The following is a 23,690-nucleotide window of genomic DNA, read 5'->3' on the forward strand; positions in this document are numbered from 1 at the left end:
TTTTATTCTCTGAAACATTTCAGGTTTTCATATTCAGGAATATTTAAAAGGAGTAATTTTGTTTCAAACATAATTTAGAGACTTTAACTATAAACTGGTGGTGCTTCGGCGGAAGGATACGTCACCGTTGCAATAAGTACTTTGGTTTTATCCAAACGTGAATCGCTGTTTTTTTAAAGTTTTTAAATAATTAGCAATAGTGTACTGTGACAGTAATCTGAAGGGGGGCTAAGAGAGGACTGGAGTCGAACTCGGGACGGCTACGTCGAGGTTTGTTTTACCGCTAACCGCGGTGCTTTTTTATTTTGTTTTATCATTGTTTATCTTAAAACATAATTTTGCAGCTTTCCCATTCATCAGTTTGACTCTCCTGGCTCATCTTTAGACTCGCATTTGCGTTTCTGCATTGTTGAACGTAGTACAACCGCGTAACGCGCTGCTGTGAACTAAAAACGTAACCCTCCGCAGGAGAGAGTCTTAGGTCAAAATAGGTAATGCGATTAATGTGCAGTGTGTGTTATTAACGTAGCATTTTATAGATGAATGGCATGCGTTAACATTTACAGCCCTAATTTATAGAAAACATTCTTCACATGAAATAAAATAACCAAAATGGATGGATTCATTCTAACCTTGCCTACCTGAATATAGTTCCACTTCTTGTTAAAGTTGAACTGTTGGGTCTTGACCTCTGTTAATGACGCAGGATGTGAGGTATGTCTGAGGAAAATATGTTCTGCAGTTCTCCTGAAAGTGGGTTTGAACCCAGTGTCAGACTGAAAAGCTACATTTCAGACTTTACACGCCTCGGCACGTTAAAGGTCATAACCGAAGAGGTGAGGCTTGGTGGGTAAATTTGTCCAAAGAAAGTCGGGCTTAAGTTTACAAAATTGCATCTGAACAAGACATGAACTTTAAAACTGTCCTGAACAAGATAAAATGTAACTTCTTTTTAGAAGAAGATCATTACTTTGAAAACAATCAAACATCATGTCAGCACAAGCATCTTTCAACAACATGGTAGTGGAGGGATGATGATTTGGGCACGTTGGGTTTATCATCACTCGCTCTGTAAACCAGGACTCTTGTACGTCACGTTGCATCTGAATGTCTAAACATGGACCGAGATGTGATGACTCATCTAAAGTTTTGACCTCAGCCTGACTGAAGTGCTTGTGGAAAAAACAGAAGTTGTTTTGAAAGAATGCCATCAACGTCAAACTAATGAAGACGAGTGGGTAAAAATTCCTTCCCCATGATCTCACAGGTGAGTTCACACCAGAGACTATTTGTGTTTTTAAGTTTCACATGTAAATAAATCCTGTGGTGCGTTATTCTTTTGACAATACAAGATGTATTGTTTTGTTTTGATAAAACTGAAATTCCTCATATTTGTATTAATCTGAAATATAATTTACCCTGTCGGGTGTAAAAATTTGAGTTGAACTCTGGTGCCTTGAAAAGTATTGATAACTTTTGTCACTTTATGAACAACTTCAAATAAACTTCATTGGTTTCTTTAAAACAGAACAAAATGTTATTTTTATTCAGCACCTTTAAGTTATGATATTCCTATGTGAAACCAATTCATCCAGTTGACTTCAGAAGTTAAATAGTAGACAGACTGCTATTGCAGACTGCTGTTTGTAGTTTAATGTGAGTAAATCAGTAATCTGGTGAGTGTGGAATTTGACTTCCATGTTTTCCAGTGCAGGAAAAGTATGGAAAATATTCTGATGTCCAGACTTTGTTCCCTATTCCATCATTTTGAGCGTAGCCCTCCTTTATTTCCTCCTTTCATTTTTTTTCTTGGTTTAGCTTCTTCTGTCTTTGACTTAATCATGTCCTTGCTTCTTTCTCCCTCCTTCCTGCTTTTCTACTAATCCTCCTTCACCTCTTTCCCTTCGTTTTTTTCTTTTTTTTGAGGTTTTATACAATAAGATAGCATGCCTGCTGTTGAGTTATTAACATATCTGCCATCGAACTCATTAGCTTTTGTATTTTACATTTTTCAGTGGATCCAAGGGACTAAAAAACAAGAAAAACTGTAAACCTGCAGAGACATGACCGACTGAACTGACAGGCTGGACAGGAAGAGCAACGGTCGACAAAAACCTCTAACGGACTAGCAGACGCTCAGTCTGTTGAAAGAAGGTACTTTTGTCCGGTTGGACCAAAACTGAATGTCTTAGCCTAGTTTTGTATGTGGGCTGAGACTGCATACACAGTTTTAACACACACACACAGGATTACACAACTTTGTGTAGCCTCCATATTCACTCCAGTGAAACATGGAGGTGGCAGCATCATGTCGTGGGGATACGCCACACCAACTACAATCAGGGAAGCTGGTTATAGTCGATGGATTGAACTAAATAAACTTTAGAATAAAATGTGTTAAAAATGCAAAAGACTTGAGATTCCCAGAGCTACAATAGAATGGTTCCGATCAAAATAAATATTTTTTGTAACATTACTCATATTTTAATTAATAATATTAATCATAACCTACAGGAAACCAGCTAGATTATTGGTATTTGGGTCTACTAAATACATTATTTCAATAATAATTAAGGTTGCTTTATTGAAAGAGGGCATTGACAGCTGCAGCTCTTGGTTATGTAGGAGTTCATAACCGCCAGGGGGCAGTACAGAGCTGCCCGCATAGTAAAAATTGAGTTTCTCCATCTGATTTCTCAGCACCTGATTGGTTTCATCACCAGTAAGCCTACAGTTACCACAACATCGCTGTAGAAACTGGTAAATCCCCTCACCAAAGGTAAACTGGTCTTATTGGGAGTGATTTCACACTTCCTACAAATATCCTCCTGAGTGAGGCAGTCATGAGCTCAGAGATGACTGCTCCTCTACAATAAATAAATAAAAAAGAGCCCTGCAGACCTTCACGTGCTGCTCTAAGTCTTACTGAATCCCAACATTCTTAAGGAGCCATTCAGACAGATTACGTGCTGGCGGCAGAACCGGCGCCTCCGTGCGTGTCATCCGGGGGCAGAGATAATCACAATAACACTGAACTGTTTGTGCGTTTTCAGATTTCTGCCTCCAAGCGGTGCCATCTTAATCATATCCTCCCTTCTCCCTTTGCCTCTCTCGCAGCGACGTTCCTGGATGTGTCATCGCAGAACTGATGTTTTTGTTTGTTTCATGTGAACGGATAATGCTGGCTTTCTTGTCTTGGAGGTCACAAAAGCAGCAGCACAGATTCACGTCGGAAGTGTGTGTGTGTGTGTTTCAGTGTAGAAAGGCATGAGCGGCCTGGTATTTTTAGCTCATTCATCCTCTTTTCACCCAGCTTACTGTCGTCAAATTCAGTTTGCTGAATGTCTCATATGATCTCACTCATGAAAACATATTCTAACTTAATAAACTGGGGATTTTGGGCAATTTAAATTCCTACAAGTTTGCACTTGAAAGTCTTTTAATTGCCAATTTTTAACAGTTTTGTGTTGCGAGGCTACATGACAGTTCTTGTCTACTAAGACATTCCCAATAGTAATGTTTTTCAGTGAAACTGAAGTGTATTTAATTGGATTTTTTGGGTGATTCAACAACACAAAATAGCAGATAGTGTGCCCTGCATTTGGATTCAAACAGCTTCTTTCAGTTTAATTTAAGCATAAATACTATTGCTCTTTGAATGCCTTCAGATGGACAACTCTCATACACGCCAAAAGTTTATTCTTTTGGAAAGAGCAACAGAAAACTGGTTCACCCCGATCACACCATACTCATGGTAGCGGCGGCATCAGGCTGTGGGGATCTTATTGTTCACCAGGGTTGACGAAAAGATGGGGGGAGCTGCATACATTGCAAGAAAGAAGACTGGGATGACCGTAACGGTTGAGCTGACGATGAAATGAAACAGCTCAAATCAGTACATGTCCTAGAATGGCTTAGTTAAAGTCCAGATCTAAATCCAGTTGAGAATTTGTTGCGAGACTTGAAAACTGATGCTTACTTAGCTTGAGCTAAAGAATAATGGACAAACATTTTAATTTCTAGAAGTGACAAACATATAGAGATACTCCAAAAGACTCGCAGCCCTAATTTAGGCAAATCCTGCATCTACAAAGTGAATCATTTTCCTTCCGCTTTGGAACTGTGCGCTACTTTGTGGTATCTTCTCTTGGTGTTTGTGGTTTTAGCTTGACCAAATGCAGCAAAATTTAGTGGCTGAGTTCTTTTTTTTTGCATTTATGTTGCATTAGGAGAACATAATAATGCTGGCAAATGAATTCTACAGCACAATGTCGCTTTTAGAACCGTAGGACAAAGGGATCGATCGATGAAGGGGAAAATATCAGATGATGGCTAATGAAATGGCATCCTTTGGAAATCCAAGATGGTTGGGAGATAACCTGAAGCATTCCATTGAAGCGCAAACAGCAGAATTAGATTTACCCCGTGAGTTTATTTTTAACATGGCCAGGATTTATCTGAAATCAGCAGATGCTGGAACGAAGCAAATGATTCTCAGTTTCCAGAAATATAAAAATGAATGCGTCTTTCTCTGACAAACATGTTCTCAAACAACTCACTTGTGTTGTTTTGGAGGCGTATTTCTTCTTAACATGACTGCTTAAAGTTATTTAACTACAAAAATCATAACATGGTTTTACATGTACCTGTAAACAAACAATCTACCACGTAACAAATTGAATAAAAACATATGGTAACATCCACTTTTAGGTCTTAAAGTGAATAATATTCATCTGTATTCACACTCGACCAGGTTTAGTTTCTTCGGAAAAACACAGATGGAAAGTTGCCTCACTACTGCTAATCCTATTCAGAAGCTGACATTTTTTTCTCTGGTAGTCAATTGTAGCCCAACCAGAATGTGATTTAAGGATTTTCCTCTGGGGGGTTTTTGTTGACAAAGAGAAAGGAGCAAACAAACAGGGTCTTAAGTGTAGATAACACTGGAAGAATAATCCCATTTCAGGTTGGAATGCAGTTGTTAGTCTTGGGTTTAATTTTCTTTCTGGAGCATTTTCTCCCTGTGCAAGCATGGACTCTCTCCAGGTACTAAAGCTTCCTCCCACAGACCAAAAATATGTATGTTTAGTTGTTTTACTTTGCTCTTAGGTATGTGTGCATTTTCCTCAGATTGATGTTAAGAGATTGTATGAAAAATCATACATTGTCTTAGCCTTTCAGTTGTTAGTGTCCAGCCAAACACTTTGTTTAGCAATAGAAACATATTTTTTAATGTTATTTATTTAATGGGTAAAACGAGTTAATTTGTTAATTAATTTAACATGCTAGCCTCAAAACTCATGAACCCATGAACGTCAACAGAGCAGTAATTTTAATTAAATTATTCGAAGAATGAAATAAAATTAAAGACATTTGAGTCCGCACCGTGTTTCTTTTGTCTAACTCACAATAACAACAAAAAACAACAACATGAACTAAATTGAATTAAATCGCTCGTTTTTTTTCACGGCAAAAATAGACAGGAAAATAGACAGGCGAAGCGGGACCACACAGAGAACCATTGTCCTTCACCATTTCCTCCAACTTTATCAACAAAACCGTGCACGTACGCACGTTTTCCAACGTGACCAAGCTCGAGCTCACAAGCTCACACCCCCCTCTAGCCGTCGGGAGCGAGCATGCGGCACACCCCCCTCTGACCGTCGGGAGCGAGCTTGTGGCACACACCCCTCTGCTGTGTCCTCTCTCAGGACGGAAGTGAGTCCATTTTTCCCCTCAGTGTGATAAAAGCGGCTGGAGGAGCTGCAGCCCGTGCAACACGCGCCCATGAGAGGGCATACGCTATGTTTTACGTGTGTGTATTCGCCTCGTTGCAAACAACAACAACAAGCGAGAAAACGAGGTAACTAGGGGGCCGTCGGAGCTAGCTACTCCGTTTTTTCTCTCTCTCTGCTGTCTTGTTGAGGGGGGCGAAACCCTGCGCATTCCTCCACGCAGAGTGCCAGACGGGGGGATACTCGCCGACGGCTGGACGGGAACGGAGCCGCATTCACACGGCGGTGGCTCCGGGGGTCAGACGGCGGGTCCTGCCTCATGGTTTTGGCTGTTCGGGAGAGCCGTCGCGGCTGTTCTTTGATATGACGGTGACCCGGTGCACGCTGCGACCTCCCTGCTTTGATGAATAATTCACGTGCTCTGTCTCCGAGGCTCGCGCTGAGAATACCTAACGACCGTCGGCCGCGCGTGATGCCTTCTGGACGGACCTCTAATGGGGGAGGCCAGGCCAAGCTGGTTTAACTGGTTTTCCATAGAGTGGGCAGCAGGAAACACGGGAGCGGCGTGGTTTCTGTGGCTGTAGTCTGGGAGCTGCTGAGTGGCCCTGAAGTCATGTTGCCTGGTCGGTGGGGGAGGAGAGATTTAGCTTCCTGGACTTCAACACCCATCCAGTTTTAGGGTTAATTTAACAACGGGGACACTTTTCATGCACCAACATTGTCCTTGGCGTCGTGTCATCTTATTCTCATTGGAAAACTGGACTCTTATACATTTTGCTCATTCTTTTTTTTTTTTTCTGAGATGATGTGAAGGGTTTTTTATATTATCTAAAGAACTAATTGTGAAAGTTGATTACCTCCCCCCTTTTTGCATCTAATTGAACTATTTAAATCAAATTCAAAACTTACTACTCAGCACAGTGGAACTGACTGTAAATACCTCAAGAATCTACCTCAAAAGCCACAGTTTCTTCAGTCTAACTGGCTGACAAATCCTCCGATATGCAGGGAAACTAATTGTTCCCTGCATGTGTTGTGAGCTGAGCTGTGTTTCTGCTGCAGATGGCTTCTTTCCCAGATTCTGACCTGCAGACCTGTCCGCTCTGTAAGGAGCTGTGCGGCTCCTCCGCTCCCATCTCCTCCAACTCCTCTACCTCGTCCTCCTCTTCGCAGACCTCTGTCTCCTCTAACCACGCCACCAAGAAGCTCCACGTCCTGCCCTGCCTGCACACCTTCTGCAGGCAGTGTTTGGAGGGGCAGCGCAGCCCTAGCGACCCTCTGAAGCTGTGTTGCCCCACTTGCGACCAGAAGGTCTCCATCTCTGAGGCCGGAGTGGACTCCCTGCCTTCCTCCAACTTCCTCTTCAGCAACCTGTTGGACGTGGTGGTGAGCTCGGACGATCAGATGCAGAATAAGAACGGTCACCATCACCTCGGGGGCCTGATCGGGGGCTCGTCCGGGTTCCACCCGTCACACGGGGGCCTGCTGCACGTGCAGCACATGGGGGAGCCTCAGTGCAGCTCCTGCGACGAGGAGAACCCGGCCACATCCCACTGCCTCGACTGCGAGGAGTACCTCTGTGACAACTGCGTGCGAGCGCACCAGCGGGTGCGGCTGACCAAAGACCACTACATCGACCCCCTGGGGGAGAGCCTCCACCTGAGCCGGGTCAACTCCATCAGCAGTGGCACTGGCCAGCCGGGGGTGTCCGTGTCCCTCGCCCAGTCCTTGCAGAACAACTTTGCGCTGCTGTCTCTGTTCCAGGGCCGGATGAGCTTCTGCCAGAACCATGACGGCGAGGTGAGTGGCACCGGTTTCTTCAGATATGTAACAAGATGTGTATTATTGACATAAAAGGACCTGTTGCAAACTTACTCGCATTAGTCCCTTCTACGGTTCTGAGCGTGAGCAGCAAAGAACCCATACTGTGGGCCATATGGCCTTAGGTTCAAAGGGAGCTGAGTGGCTCTTCACCTAGTTCCCTGGAGAGAAGCATGCACGTTTGTTGAGCTGGATATTGACACACACATGCATGCGCACACACACACACACACTGCATCCATACAAACACTTCTAGGCGTAGACGCATCTGAGTCTGGTTAATCTGTACCACACCATCCATTCTGGGCAGAGAGGGGGAGAGAGAGGCTTCAGCTGTAGCTGAACAACACATTTCTGAGATGTTTAAAGGTCCTGTCTTGGGTAAGGATCTATATTTTTCTTAAAATGAAAATGGGGTCAAGTTGAGGGAAAATCAAAGTTTTTTTTTTGTTTTGTTTGTTTTTTTTTTGCATCATGTGTTCTGGGGTCAAGCAAACTACCCTGTGTTATGGGAGGAGGAAATCCGCCTGTTTTTATTTCTGTCATATGCTTAAGAAGAATAGTAAAACATAAGAAGGGCTTGGGATTCTTGGCAACATGATGATCCTTTTATGTTAAGTGGTTCTTTTGCAGAATAAGAAGGAAGGTAATTTTATTCCTATTGTTTTCAGGTCCATTTCTACTTAAAAATCTGAGTTTCTGTCTTCCTGATTGAAATAACTGCAACATTGTGTTATGGTTTCTGAATTCCAACTTTGAGCTTTCCAAACAACCTGAAGTTCAATATCCAACATGGCTGCCAAGAATAGGAGAGGTAGCCACAGCTGCAGCTACAAACTATTGGCAGCATTGAAAGTTTGCATCTGAATGCGCTAGTGGCAGAAATACTGTTGTACAATTGGACTTTTACTGTGAGACTTTGGTGTTTGATAGCATAAAATGGGGATCAATATACAACGTTTATACAATGCTAACACGTTGTATTAACATCACAACAATATGAATTCCAACTGTTTTTCTACATCATTATCTGACCCTCATGGTACATTATATGCAGCATAATTATAGAGAACGGAGCACAAAAAAAGTATTTTCATACTTTTATCTTTATTTCATTGTCTAAATGTTATATCCATTGGTATCCATTGGTAAATCTTAAATTTATTTATTTATCCATCTGGGAGAGGAGATATGGATGCGCGTGGTTAATAAATGTTGTCGCTATGTTTAGCAACTTTTTAGACAAAAAAAATTCAATTCAGAATTGGAACCAGCAGGGCAGGGTTCTTAAAAATCTGTGAAAGGCCAGGATACTGCAATCGGTGTACCGCTAGTTGTCTCTCCTAGCACCCATCCATACTTGTATCTATCTATCCATCTTTCTTAAAGTCTTTGCATTTAGCAGATTTTGCATTTATTTGCAGAAAAATCTTTTTTTTAAACTAAGGTTTTTAAAAAAAAATTCCATCTGGTTAAAAGATGTCTGGTTGGGAAAAGTGGGTGATTTTGACGTAAAAAATGTGAAGGACCCCTGATTTGATGGCATAGATTTATGATGTATGTACACCCAATTAAGTCAGTTAATCTGATGGAAAAAGTCAACGCTGTGTTAACATTTTTTACATTGCCAATAACAGACTGTGGTTACAATCTATTAAGTTACGGAGGCATGTGTCTCTCACTGCCTGGGTCTGCAATTAAACACTGCCGACCCAGCAGGATGCCATTCATTGTTAACAGGAACTCACAAAATCTACTGGTGCAGCCCACCATGAAGTTACATGTGCTGTATGACTTGAGTAGGTTCAGGAAGGTTTGGCATCATGAAAACTTGCTCTATTGCCCCGTTCTCTTCCCCCTCTTCCCAGAAGCCTCATAAGAGCCCTAACAGGGAGGCAGCACTTTAGAGATTACATTGAACCATTGGGTCAGGGGACGGCTAAAGCAGTTCTGATTGATGAAGTGTTTCCAACCTTTTCTGTCGAACTTTCTCTTTTATCTCGGGGTTGTCCTCTACAAGAGCTTGTAAATTTTGTCCATTTGAAACTGTATGGTGAAAATGATTGTTGCTTTTGTGACCGTCCCAATCCCTATTAAGGGGAAGGACTGAACTTGTGGCAAAAAGGAGAAATAATTGAAACCGGGCCAAGAAAACGGTTGATTTAATCAACGTACCGTAGAAGGCTTGGGTCACCTCCCGGGGTAGAAATGAAAACAATGTCCGTTCCAGAGTAATCTTAACATTGTTGGATCTTTTGAAGTGCAGAAATGGTGCCATTTAAGTATTGCCTGTGTGAAGCCTGGGGTTCATTGTTGTATGCACAAAACCTCCTTTTTAAACTGTAGTAGCAGTTTAAAAAGGTAACTGGTAGTTGTAGATTACTGCAACTACCAGTTACATTTTAATTTTGTTTTGCTTTCTTTTAAATAGACAGCTTACAATCTAGTTTATAATGGCCATCTATAACAATGAAGCTTGAAACTCTGTGGTACAACTAACCCAAAATGGCTTTATTACATACAAATATAAAGCATGCCAACATCTTAAGAACCTGTTTTGCTAGACAGTTTATTCATTAATCAACCACTTAACCTGACCATGTCACTTGAATCCAGTGTGGAGGTACAGTCGGGCGACCCATTGCACCCGATGGCCACTGCAATTAACCTCAGTTGCACTGCCCACCTAATCTTCTTGCCGTTTCGGCTCTGAATGCATTCCTTTGTGGCTCAAAGTGAGTAACGGCGATGGGTCGGCGTCATCCCTCTACATTCTGTCCTGAATCGGGCCAGGAGCAGGTTTGAACAAATTCTGTGTTTATTGTGTCAGCATGAGGATTGACGATTCTGTTAAAATCTGCTCGACTCTGTTGTTGACTAGCGCTTCACACTTGTGTAGTCCCAGCTGTGTCCTGTCGTCATTAAGTTTTCCCAAATGTTGATTCTCAGGAAAGTGTAAATATTTGAAAAATTGTTTGAAATACCTCTTAGATATGTTTGGTTCCAGATCCGTTCACACTTTGCCATTTTTTTGCCCCTTCTTAATGATGTCTGTACACACCAAGTTTACACAGCCTCTACGTTTAATTTCTCTTTTGGGTGGATTCTATCAAGCCATATAAATACGGTGTACCGTACTTTCCGCACTATAAGGCGCACCGGATTATAAGGGGCATAGAATAGACGCTACAGTAGAGGCTGGAGTTACGTTATGCATCCGCTAGATGGAGAATGTCAACAGCACAGTCCGACTCCGGTCGGCGAGGAAAACCTTCCGCAACTGGGCCGGGGTGTGGCCGGACGATGGTCATGCTTCTTCGTTCGCGCACAACATGTACGTGGAGAACGTGGTGCTAAATGACCTTCAGACGACCTGATTCTATACGGTCGGTAGGTAGATAGGTCAGTTAAACTTTATTAATAGATTACACACCAGCGTTCTGACAACTATCCCAGCATGCACCACCGCACACTTCTACTTCTATGGGCGAATATAAAGTTGGTGGCTGCTTACCGTAGTTGCTAGAATATTGGTCCATATATAAGGCGCACCGGATTATAAGGCGCACCGTCAGCTTTTGAGGAAATTGAAGATTTTTAGGTGCGCCTTATATTGCGGAAAATACGGTAATATTTAAAATGACTAGTCTCCAAGCTGTATTGAAAACGCAACTTGGAAAACAAAAACACTAGTATTTTTAAAATACTAGTGTTTTTACAGAATTTATTTTTCTACATTTTATTGAGTTTTTCTAAGACTCAGTTCATTGAGGTTCAAAATCTGCTAAAAAAGGAAGTAGATAAACTTGAACTACTTTTTGTACAATGATGAGTCAACTTGCAACAACAAAGGACAGTTTGGATTACCACTTTACTAATTTGTTTTTTGTTTTTTTCCCTTGCTGGCCTCTTTTTCTGTTCTTCCCCTCCCATTTACATCACCAGTCCACTGCCAGTAAGTAGGTAGGTTCAGTTTTCCAGTAAGGGCCTCATTTCCCACTCACTCACTCACTGTTCTTCAGCCCTGGGGGAGGGAGTGACACAGGAGAGGGCTTGTCTTTCTCTACCTGTGCGCACTGAGAAAACAAGGCCATTGTCCGTCAACCATCTCCATGTCCATCATCGTCACATTTTCCCATTTATTTTGACGCTCTGATGGAAAGATCAGCTTTATGTTTGCACAGTGCAATTCTTCTTTGGGTGCTGATTAGATGCAAGTTTGCCCTCTTTCTCATTAGTGTGCAGATGGGTTACTATTCTTTTTGTGAGGTATCTCATTTTATTGAAGGTGTTGACTTGAAAAGGCATTTTAACCCCTAGTTTCAGGACAAGGATAAAACACAAACGCCTCTCTAATCTATCTCATGTTGCTCCTGAAATGAACAAATCGAGCTGGCAGTTTGCTCACCTTTTTGATTTTTCTTAATGTGCTAAGTCTTGACAGATCCATACATTGAAAGGTGCTACTCTGTTGAAAATTACGTTGTTTTCACTCCAAGAATCACTGCAACGTGTTAAATGGAACATTATTCAAATAACTTAAGTGAATAAATGTCACTTGCAGCTTTGTTGTTCTAGTTATTATCAGAACACTTCAAGAAAGTACTATAAGAACAACAAAACGTTCTTTCTTGTACACTTACCAAATGTTATTTGGCAACATATACTCTTACAAATGAGAATTTATTTTGTGATTATCTTGAAAAAATTGTATTCAGATAATAATTTTGATTTATAATAAATCCCCATGAATGTAATCTGAAAACTCCCATAATGGAAAGAAAACAAATGTATCTACCATTTCTTTGGGAAAACTAATAAGTCAATAAAATATTAAATACAATAAAATGCATTTACAGTGTGCAGTTGCTACTGTGTGCAATTAAAAAAAGGCTTATTCAAGATACCAGTTTGCTAAAGAAAATCTATTTCAAAATGGGAATACTTAATTTTTTAATATGTATTTTTATTATCACAAAATTTCACAATAAAATGATAAAATGTTTTGTCAATATTGGCATCACTACAAACTAGCACAGGTCATACTTTCTGGGGAAAAATAAATATAATAAACTATCAAATGAAAGATGGTAGCTAAAAGTTGATCACATTATTGTAAAATAAGAGTGGTAGTAAAGACCCACTACAACAATATTATATCCAACACACAGGCAGCTAATGTTACTACCATGCTATGTTTATTTCAGCATTGCACAATTTCATTAAAAGGCATAATTTGGCTCAATCTTGAGACAAAAAGACCCTCCACAGGCAGGATAGTTAGAATAAAGATGCTTACAAGCAACAGCAACATGACATAATGTTGTTTTCTTCATGCACTGCATCACAAGGCTGCCTAGACTGGAGAGTATTTTGACTCCATCATGACATAAATGGTGAGACACCTGCTTCGTTTATCCTTGGCCCTAACCACTTCACACCTACACATCATCTCGGCTGTAAACCTTCCTTTCCATCTTGATTATTTCGCACCTTAATCCAGAGTCTTTGTGTGAAGAAGGGGGGTGCACATGCTGAGCTGCTTTTATTTGGCGCGTGTGAAGAGAAGAGTGGAAGTTTCACAAGTTTTTGTTTCTATTTTTGATTAAGTAAACCTAATTGAGCCCAAGCCTTGTACTTTTCAACTTATTTCCCTCCGCTATTGGAACAGTTTCAGTTCAAGTCATTGTCTGTGGAGGAAAACCTAGTTCTGTTTTAGTTGATTTTTAGCCATCTGTAGTCTCTTCAGTTTAAGTTTGCTTAATTTGTTCACAGAGGAAGGCTTCTTGGAGCCTGTGTCTCTTTTAAGGAAAATACTTCTACACACAAATATGAATCCTTGGACAGAATTAAGTTGGTCTTTTGAAATACTCGTTTTAAACGTTATTTGAAGCATGGATATGAGTTTTTAAAGTTGGCAAATCACAGACCAACACAACATAGTGCGTCATTGTGAAGAGGAAAGAAATGATCACTAGTTTAAAGTATTTTTTTATATAAATAAAAATTGGAAATGTGTAGCGTGTGTCTCAACTCAAAGTAAAATCCAGTATAACCAATACCCTCCATTGTGTAGTCCAGTTTCAGTAGCTGTTCTCTGAAGGCCTCAAAAGTTTGTTAGAGAACATTAAGCCCCTACTCAATCCTTTCTTCACCCCCGACCAGATTCGTTTCCATTTGCAGATCCTCTTCGCCGTTTTTTGGATCCACTTTGGGGATGGTACAAGACTGACCTAGCTGAGTATGGACCTTACCAAGCTCCGCCCAGAAACGCCCCTCGAAAGTCCCACGTGACTTCATGTCTCACAATAACCTCCTCGCTGCGCTTAGCTTCTATGGGATTTGTCGTTTCGACTGACTCTGCAGAGTATTTCTGAGTCGATTAGTTTAGCATTTCTGCCGGATTTTCACAAAATATCAGCCACGACAATGGACAAGGGACCCAACAAGTTCATGTCATCTTTTTTGGACGACATCAAGATGTTTTAACCACGTGATGCCTCTAACATTGTGCGAGTTGCAGCTAAATGCTACCAGTCGATGAGGAAAACAGCAGATCCTCACACCCTCAGCATAAATATAGTTGTGGACAAGATCAGTGATGCCTATTGTTCTTGCAAGGCTGGGTGAGTTGGACATTCATGGTTTTGAGGGTTCGAATGTGCCTACGCCTGATACACGGTACTCGGTGCTAGCGTGGCTAACACGATTACAGTTTGGTAAAAATCCTTTCCAGGTGAAATAAAATCTTTAATGTATGTCAGATACGGTAAACATTGCATATTGTTCTGTTCAGCTAACGTAAGGCTGTGTAACAAACAGGCTTCAGGATGTAGAAGTTGTATCGATACTGCCATTATGCTGTACTTAGCTAAAAGGTTTTCATAATGGATGTGTTTATTGACTTTATTTTTTTCATTCACTAAACACAAAGAAAGCAAAGCAATAATACTTRCGCCAGCAGACACTTTGTTSTTATTGATCCTAYRACGGTTGAGCTGCAAATGCGGTCGTGCACAAGCGTTAATCCAAGCAAGGCTTTCCGTTTCAGATTTTGGAAATCTGTGAATTTTAGTTCCACAAACACGATCAGGATACCTGACATTGCCTGTACAGATACCCCACTGACGGAAAACCATTTTTTTCCCCGAGTCCTGGCGCAAAAACTGTCAGTCTGGTAGTCCACAGTGTATATTAGCATGAGTTTGTGAGCCGGTAACCCACGTGATAGCTGCGCTGTGACGTAAAATGGGCATTAGCCAATGAAAGGCGGACCCTGTGGTAAGGTCCATTGCCGCAGACCGCATTCGTTGATTGACCTGTAGGTTTACGGCACCAGACGGTACTTCCTAACTCCTTGAACAACAACATCTCAACCCCCATTTTCAAGCCACTGCAACACTGTACTAGCCGAGATGATGAGCTGCAAACTAACACTTCCACGGTCAAACCTTGAGGTCCATACCTCATCAACTGTAGCGGAAAAGTGCATACAGCATCAACTGGACGGATCAACCCATAATGAACACATACAGAGAAATACTGGAGAAAAATCATTTGAGTGTTGACCACAGCTCCTGTGTGCTCATGTTGCTACATTTCTGCCCATAGCCGTGGCCACATAATGAAAAACACAGTGCTGGTGGAGATTCAACCAACTTGGCTAGTACCACACCAGACATTAACTGGCTAGACAGACTTGATGATGGAGAAGGAGCTTTAGAGAACAAGTAACGTCATGAAGACCAAATAAGACAGCAGACATGTCTGGAATAAAGCGGTGAAAAAGTTTTAAACGGGGCAAGGTTATAGAACAATATCCCAATCTGCCATCCAACATTAGAGTGGCACAGCATGACATGGCCGTCCCCCTAACTTGACAGGTCAGGCAAGCAAGAGTATTAATCATGGAGAAGCTGTTTAATAGATGCGTCAATAGATATTCCTCCACTGTTTTCTATCAAGCAACTCCTACCGGCTGAGTCTGGTCAACCAACTCTGGTCAAGCCCGTTTACATGCCTCATTTTAGAGGTTCTTGTTTGTAAAGGATGGTAATAAGCTCTTGTACAATGCATTATTTGGAGTGTGAGGTGTATTATTGTCCAGTTATAGGCAAGAAATCTCCATTAGAGGAAACTGTTTCATGTTGAAGATTGAACTTATTGGGCCCTTTTCCAGCAGAATAAAAACCAAGGTATGTGGACACACAAGCTAATATAGTGGTCCACCGAAGCGGCATAAATGCCACCTTTCCACTCCACCCTCTCCTCATATGGACCGCGAACAGGCAGAGCATCCCACGCTGGGTGAGAAGTTGAAATGGAAAATTGGATTACATCAAAGTGTGCCCTCTGCTTGCTGTGATGTCACGCTCCAGCATACAAAGCACACACCAGCTCCATCTGAGAGACACCTAATGATATGTTAATCCCACAAAATGTCACTCAGCGCTTTAGATTAAATTGTTCTTGTCGTACTTGCGTGCACGGCTTCACAACCCGCCTTTATGGGATGGGGAGCCTGTTGCTGGGCAATGGCTGCCGAAAATGTGTAGCGCTTTTAAGGATTAGGTGAAGTTGAACTAATCAGTTTGATGGCCTTCTAATGCCTTTGTGTCTCCTGAAGGGCCTGGTTTATGTAGCTTCAACTTAAGATGTCGGACTCTCCGGGGGAGGACCAAGAATGTTGACGTGTGTTGCTCCGCAGTTCTGCGATTCCACTTTTTATTTACATGTTTTTTACTGCTCCAGTTATCTAGTTCTTTTGTCAGAGGGTATCGCTTGAAACATTTGCTTGCTCGGCCTCACTCCCCTTCTGCGGAGGTCACCAGTGGAGAATGTTTGTAAGGAAACCTAACCCAACACCGACGCTGATACAAGTCTAGAGGAATTCCTGTAACCCGAGTTTATACCTCCTGGGTTCTCTTTTCCCTTCTCCCTTTTTCTTATTCTTACACACATGCTGGGCATTTCCTCTGTCCACTCCTGCCTTTCTCATCAGTCCGGTCTGTCTGTTTTCTGTCAAAGACAAAGGACATTATAGATACAGAAAACCTCCTCAACATGATTTAGCAGCTGTTGCAGTTAAAGGGGCTCGCTGTTACACTTTGTCACTGCTGGAAGTATCTCAGGGAGTGTGTGGCGGCAGTTGCATCTCCCATCTGTAGGTAGTTATCCTCTGAAGAGGATTTTTTTTTTTTTTGCGTGTGTGGCAGCAGATTTTGATTATATGAAGTTGGACTTCCAGGGTTTTAATGTGCACCATGTGCCCAGTAATTAGAGAGCGTTCCTTGTTTCCTGTGTGTTTCATTTGGGCCAAATGGAAGCGTGCACAAGCGCGTCGAAGGCTTTGATGTCTATTTGAGGCCTTTTTTTTGCCCATATAAATTTTATGGATACAAAGGAAGGCATTTATCACATTCTCTTTGACAACGAGATTTAGAAGTTGTTCAGAAACCGGAACCTGCGCCACTTCCTACTCAGCGGTTGGGCCCAAATGGGATTTTAATTGGCCATTATTTGACCTCACTCAACAGAATTGTGCTGTTAACACTTTAAAACTTTTGACCCTGCATCGTGGTCACCACACAGCTTCCAGGTACAGTTTACCTAACGCAAGTCAGTCCAGCTTTTAAAGCCCAATTGATTTGTGTTAAGTAAGTGGGGTCACATTTAGACCAGTTTCATCCATTTGTGTCAATGATGAAAAGCTAAAATGGGAGAAGATCATTGTCATCACTCCAGGTGTAAAAAATGTTTCGGTTTGCCAAGTTTTTCTTTTCTTTGCTAGTTTTGCTTTCAAATCAAATGTCTTTTGATTTTCATTCCAAAGTGACACAATCAACATAGTAGTTGGTTAAAAAGTTATTTTGCCACATTTCAACTTCCCACCTCCCAGAAACGTTTTAATATATGCTGGGTCATAACCCCAACAATGACGGTTGGGGCGACCAGAGCAGAGAGCAGCTGAAATGCTAGCCTTTGTTTAAAAAAGAAAAAAAGTGCAAAGCAAATTGGAATGTAAAAGAAAAAAAAAAAGCAAATTAAAACCTGTTCAAAGAAATGTTAATAAAAACAACTTTCTATAAATTGAAAAAACACTTTAACTGAAAATCCCCTGAAAACCTGTTGTGGTCCATCCAAGTAAATTCAGCTTTAAAGTATAAACGATTGATCTTCACCTTCAGTTTGGAAGAAAAAAATTGTAAAAATAATCAGCAGCAACAAAAAATACAACTAAAAACAATAAAATGCAGATAAACTTATAAACTGTCAAACATTGGACCTTTTTCTTTAATGGCGCCGATTACCATTTTATTTATTCAGTATTATTAAACAGAGTGCAGTTTGCTTTTGAAGTCTTAAGAATAAATTAAAACCTGTTCAAAATCTGGAATCCAGGGTGAAAAGTTAACAGAAAAAATTAAAAAACTCATAAGGCTGCGGTTTAGTTTAGTGGTTTTATTATAGTGATGATGGTGTGTGGTAATCCTATCAACACTGACGGGTTTGCTGGGCCTTCTGGAGCTGGTCGGGTTGTTTACGGTGTCAGGGAAATGCTCTGCGACTAAGAATAGCTTCATTGTGTTTGCACACGTGGGCATTTGTTACCTCTCAGCGCCTCCACATTTCATTCACACAGCTCCTCCAATTTATCGATTCTTTCATGAATCAGGCTGTTATTACCTTCCCAGGCTCCTCACCCCTCCCTTCCTCCTCCTTGTTGCTGAGGCCCCTTCCTTTTCCTTCATCCACCCCCACCCCACCCCGGTCCCCTCCACCCGGCCAGTAGCATGCTCTCTGCATGAGGAGGCCAGCTGACTCTGGTTTGTTTTCTTTCCTCGCTGCTGTCCGGCCCAATCAGAGCGTCGGCTTACAGCCGCCGCCCTTCTCACCCCACCCATCCCTGCCCCGGACCCGCGCTCCCTCCCCCCGCGCCGTGGCTGGCCGAGTTTCAAAACATCGACAGGAGGAGGCCCGAGTGTTGTATTCGTGGCAGCGGGCCAGCGGGGTTTGCCTCGGCAGGGGCGGAGCCACAAGGCCGAGACGGGGAAACGGACCCACAGAGAAGTGGAGTTAAATCGTGTCTGAAGAAGATATTTAAGAGGCTTCGTCCTGGTTTCAGCTCTGATGCTCAAATACTCGACCCTTATTCTTTTGTAGGACAGCTTAGTTGTCCTGGACTAAAAATCTACAACTAATTCATGTCTAAATGTGTCTGAAAGTAAGATGATTGAAAAAGAAATAATGCAGGAATAACATTTAATTCATAATATCTGGAAAAAGGTTTCAGCTGGTGACTGACCTTTGTTGTTGAGGTTTTTCCTGCATTGTTGGAGTTTTACTTCTGCTCGCTTTAAGCAAAGTTTCTGTTTCCGTCAACACGTTTGAGTGCAGCTGCCTGACATGCTCACAGCTGACATCGGCCCCCAGGAATGTCCTCTTTAGGTTTATTTAACTTTTCAGATGTTTGTTTCAGATGTTTCTGAGCCAAATGGAGCCGATTTCAAAGCAGCTACATTTCAAGATTTTGGCTTTATTTTTTACTTAAATTGGTCTTGCACTTTACAAGTGTGCTTATTTTTTAGGTTTTACTATTATTCTTGTGGTATTTAATTGTTTAATTCAAACTCCGTTGAATTAATAGGTGATATGGACGATATCTTGTGGTACTATTGTGATGATGATAAAAGTGACTGTTCATCTTTTTCCTATGTAAAAATGAATACTGCTCTTGAATAGCATTCTCATTTTTAATCTGTTTCTTTAGCACACCAGTCATTTAAAGAAGTGTGTAAACGGCAAATTTATTATTTATGCTTTTATTGAACAAACGCTGGTGACGATAGTAAAACTGATAGTCCTGACAAAACGGACAGTTTTAAGGCGTTTTTACTAATTGGAATTTATTGTGAGACAAGAAGTCAAAATTCCTGCAAGAAAATTATCACGATAAACGATACGATAAAAGTACAATTTCTTCAAGGAAGTTAAGCGTGCTTAAAATTTTTTTTTAGCGTATTGCAGTATTTTACAGGATAAATACGCCAGAGCATCAACACGTACAAAACGTCTAAGATATTTGAAACCTGCTGCAGTCGCTGCAGCATTTGAAGTCGCTCGTGAACAGCAGGTTAAACCCTGCACACCCCCTATGTTAAAGGGGCCGGTTTTACAGCGGCCATAAACATGTTTACAGTCTGGTAGGAATAATGGCCTGGGTCTCTCAGCACTGCGTCCGCTGATAAGTGGATGCAGAGGTTGCTAGCCAAAGGAAGGACTGACGTGTTTCTCGGTCACTTCCACAGAGCCGAGACGCTGACATCCAGCTGGAGAGGAGAATACATGCTGCTGGGGATAGATTTGGTTTCTTTTAGCTTAGATTTAAAAAATAAAAATAAAAAATTGCAACTTAGTCATTTTCATTGAATTTTTAATTATTTTTTTTAAGCAATTCAAATGCACATTAAAACTCAGCGCAGACATCCTAAAGTAAGGCAGGAGGTGCGGTAAATGTTCAGATGACTTCATCAGACCTCGTCAAACTTGATTTTTCTCTTTATTGAAGTGCAAATTCATATTTTTTTGCAGAGCAGTTCTGGTTTTTCTGGCGCTGCAGTGTGACATTACGCAGCACCCGCTGCCTCGGAGCCCCTCCCCCCACCGCCGCCTGTGTCGGCTGTTCACGCAGGCAGCGCATGCAGCGCGGGTCCGAGCTAATGGCTAGTGGAGCCGGTGCCCTCTCCCCCAGTTCTCAGTGCAGCTGAAGGGGAGGATGGGAATTGGAAACGGAGCTGATGCAACTGCTGCGCGAACACAAAGCCCGGCCGCTCGCAGCCGTCACGATTTGACTCTCCAAATTCCTCGTTTCAGTGCCGCAGCAGGTGGTGAAGGAACCACTTTTAGTAAAAAAATAAATAAATAAAAAAATCACAATTATGGCTGTAGTTTAAGGATTAGTTTAAATCATTTAATAATTTGAGGCATAACTTAAAACAAAAGAAGAGGTGAAACGGTTCTGTCTATGGTTTCTCTGAAACCGTGCAGATTCAGTTTTTTTAAAAATATAAACATTTAACTATAAAAACACAGAAACGTATTTCAAACCTAATTCATATACACACGTATAAAATAAAACAAGATTGTGATTTTTTTCTTTCTTTCTGAATACTTGCATGCAACAGTTTTTACTCGAAACATTTCTAAAATGAGGGTGGACATTTATCACATCATTTATTGTAATACATTTCTCACAGGAATCCTGATTTATGGTTGCTATAAGTTCCAATTAATGATATTTAAACCCTCTAAAAACTGTCTGTATTGTTAGATTTACTATTTTCTTTCCACTGTTGGTTCAATAAAAGCATCATTGATTACCAATAAATGTAAAAATGAAGTTCTATTTTGTGATATAAATCAAACTTCTTTATGCGACTATGTCCTAGACAAGCGCATTACAATTGGGAATGTCTTTTAAGAGTAGTATTTCTTTATAGGGTTATAAAAGCCAGTCATACAATTACGTAAAAAAGAAGAAATAAATGGTTCCTATTTTAACTTTTGTCGTTACGATAAGAATAGCACCACAAGATATAGTGATAAAACAGAATCCAGATTGTCAACACCTAACAGAAAATATCATTTTGGACAGTAGAACAACAAACACTGAAGAAGTCTTGGATGAATTGATTAATTCTGCTTACATGGAAACTGCATAAAGTTTAAGAAAAATGATTAAAACTCCCGTTAGGATGTTTTACAGAAATAAGTCCCACATCATGACTTGATGATGTTGAAATCATTACATTTTTCACAGCATTTGTTTCCTTTAGTGAGTTGGTGAGTGAGTTTAACTCGCTGCAGTTCTGCCCCTCCCCAGCTGTTGCTGCACGCTGCCACTTAGAGAAAGCTCTTACCCTTTTCCCCACCCTTACAAATAAAACCATTTCATGTTGTGAAAACCAAATGAAATCGACTTTAAAGGATAGAGAGAAGAAAGAAGAAACCTCCGGTTCGCTAAGCAAACGCTACAACCTGCTTCCCATCTCCCAGTAGTAAAAGCGTCAGTTTAGGATTTGTGACTTCAGCTCCACATTACCCTCCAAATTGTTGATTGCTTCCCTGCTGCAATTGCTCTAAATGACTGGAGGAGCCATTTCTGCCTCAAAGCCTCGTTCGCAGGGTGGTTCCTGAGGAATTTACGGCCCGGCACCACGCCCACCTCCACTCTTCTTTTTTTTTCTTTTTGGGGGGGTGTTTTTCCATTTCTGAGTCACGTGCGCACTGTGACTTTCTGTGACACTTTCATCTCGTCATTCGAAAGAAAAAAACATTTTTTTTACTCGGCTTTAGATGTGAAGTGAAGAGAAAAACCTCTTTGAGACAACAGGACCTTTCTATGAAGCCCTGCGAGACGAGCCTGTATTCTGTGTGGGTCGATAATATTGAGCTGTTTTCCAAGATGCCCGTGTATTATGTAATCTACGGCTCCAAGAGGGGAGCGCGTTTCACCTGGAGGAGCGGCCGGCTGTTGACGACACCCAGGCTGGACGCTGCGTTGACGAGGGCCTGCAGCTGTTTGTGAAAGCACAACGCCACTTTTCTCCATGGTCCTTCTGGCCTTTGTTGGAAAATTACAGTCCTTAAGCTTGGCAACAAAATCTGGAGCTATAAAATGGGGTCAAATTTCAGAGTTGTCTGTTTTCTAGATGTAAAAGGAGAAAAATACAGAATTATTATCGCATAATCAGAAAATAAATAAAAAGTCAAAATAGGGTTGAAATTTTCAGATTTGTCCAGTTTTCTAGATGTAAAACTTAAAAAAAATTTTTTTAATGCTAATCAGATAAAATTTTTATTTTATCTGTCACAATAAGCAATAAATCAATAAGGATTATAAATTAAAATGAGCGCAATAATTTTCATTTGGGCGATGGCTGTTAAGGATTTGAAAACATTTTAATGGTGTTGAAAATCCGGCATTTTGAGAAACGCTGCAAACATTTGACACCCAGTAGAAATAGTTTGTTTTCCCTGTCTACACCAATGCAGTTTTGGTTACCGAGATTTTATAACCATATTAATTATTGTTTTATTTTGGACTTATGAAATGTTTCCAGTTTCAGTGTTAAATGTTCTTCAGAAAATCTTTTTTTTTCTTTCTTTCTTTCTTTGATTGGGTGTTAATAAAGCATCATCATTGGTTGAATATTGTCTCAAAACAACAATATTATCGTTTATTGCAATAATTTCTGGGAAGATTTATCATCCTCGTCACTGGTTGATCGTTTAAAAACCGATTCGATCAGCATTTGTCCCCCCGAGCCTCCTCATCCATCACCCTCTTCCTCCACCCCGACCCAGCAGCATTCCAGCCTTTTGTGTGTGTGCGTGTGTGTGTCCCTCTGGAATTCAGGAGATGGGAGGAACGGGCCGAACCGGGCCGGTCCTGGTCTGGAAGGCCGAGCCGAGTGACGGGGCGGCACAGAAACTGTGGCGGAGGCCAGAGAGTCGGCAAGAAAAGGATCCAGAGAGGAGGTTAAGCTGAAGGCAGAGAGGAGGAGGAGGAAGTGAAGTAAAGGGGGAGGTGTGTCTCTGTGTGTGTGACTCATTAGATTAGACCGCTCCCCAAGGGAACCGCCAATATTGATGGATTGATTGCAGGCCCCTCTTCGTCCTCTCCGCTCTGCTGCTATTGGAGGCCATTGATCCCGGGTCTCTTTGGGACGTGACGCACGTTGCATATTTAATTAACCTCCTATTACAACCAATCGGATTCAGGCAGTGGGGGGTTTACAGCAAGGCTTGGTTTTTAACAGCAAAGGTTAAATCACATGTTTGTTTCCTCAGGGAAATTTTGGTCAGCCTTTTAAAAGTGCTTATTTATTTATTTTGTTTACTCTGTAAAACCCTGCAAGGATTCTGACTTTTTGTTTTGTTTTTAAGCTGGGACCAGTTAATTATAAAACATTTTCCGACTGATATAAAATCTCTTTACAACAAGGTTCTTAAAATGCATCAAATCGGCTTCATTCCTTGTAGAAAAATTAAAACGAGTATAAAAAAAATTGTTTTTCTGGAATTTAATGGAATATCTGAATACAAATCATAGTCGTTCATTTTGGTTTGATT

General features: G+C 41.2%; 1 protein-coding gene across 1 annotated transcript in view; it reads left to right on the forward strand.

The window, feature by feature from the left end:
* Positions 1-5,440: 5,440 nt before the first annotated feature.
* The window catches only part of trim71 (tripartite motif containing 71, E3 ubiquitin protein ligase), a 43,696-nt gene continuing 25,446 nt past the window's right edge, over positions 5,441-23,690 (forward strand). The window contains exon 1 of the mRNA XM_008421463.2: positions 5,441-7,535. Within this exon, the coding sequence (XP_008419685.1) occupies positions 6,798-7,535 (738 nt within the window). The 5' untranslated portion in view covers positions 5,441-6,797. The remainder of the gene's footprint in view (positions 7,536-23,690) is intronic.

This window comes from Poecilia reticulata, linkage group LG11 (genome assembly GCF_000633615.1).
Source record: "Poecilia reticulata strain Guanapo linkage group LG11, Guppy_female_1.0+MT, whole genome shotgun sequence".
NCBI classification, from domain to species: domain Eukaryota; kingdom Metazoa; phylum Chordata; class Actinopteri; order Cyprinodontiformes; family Poeciliidae; genus Poecilia; species Poecilia reticulata.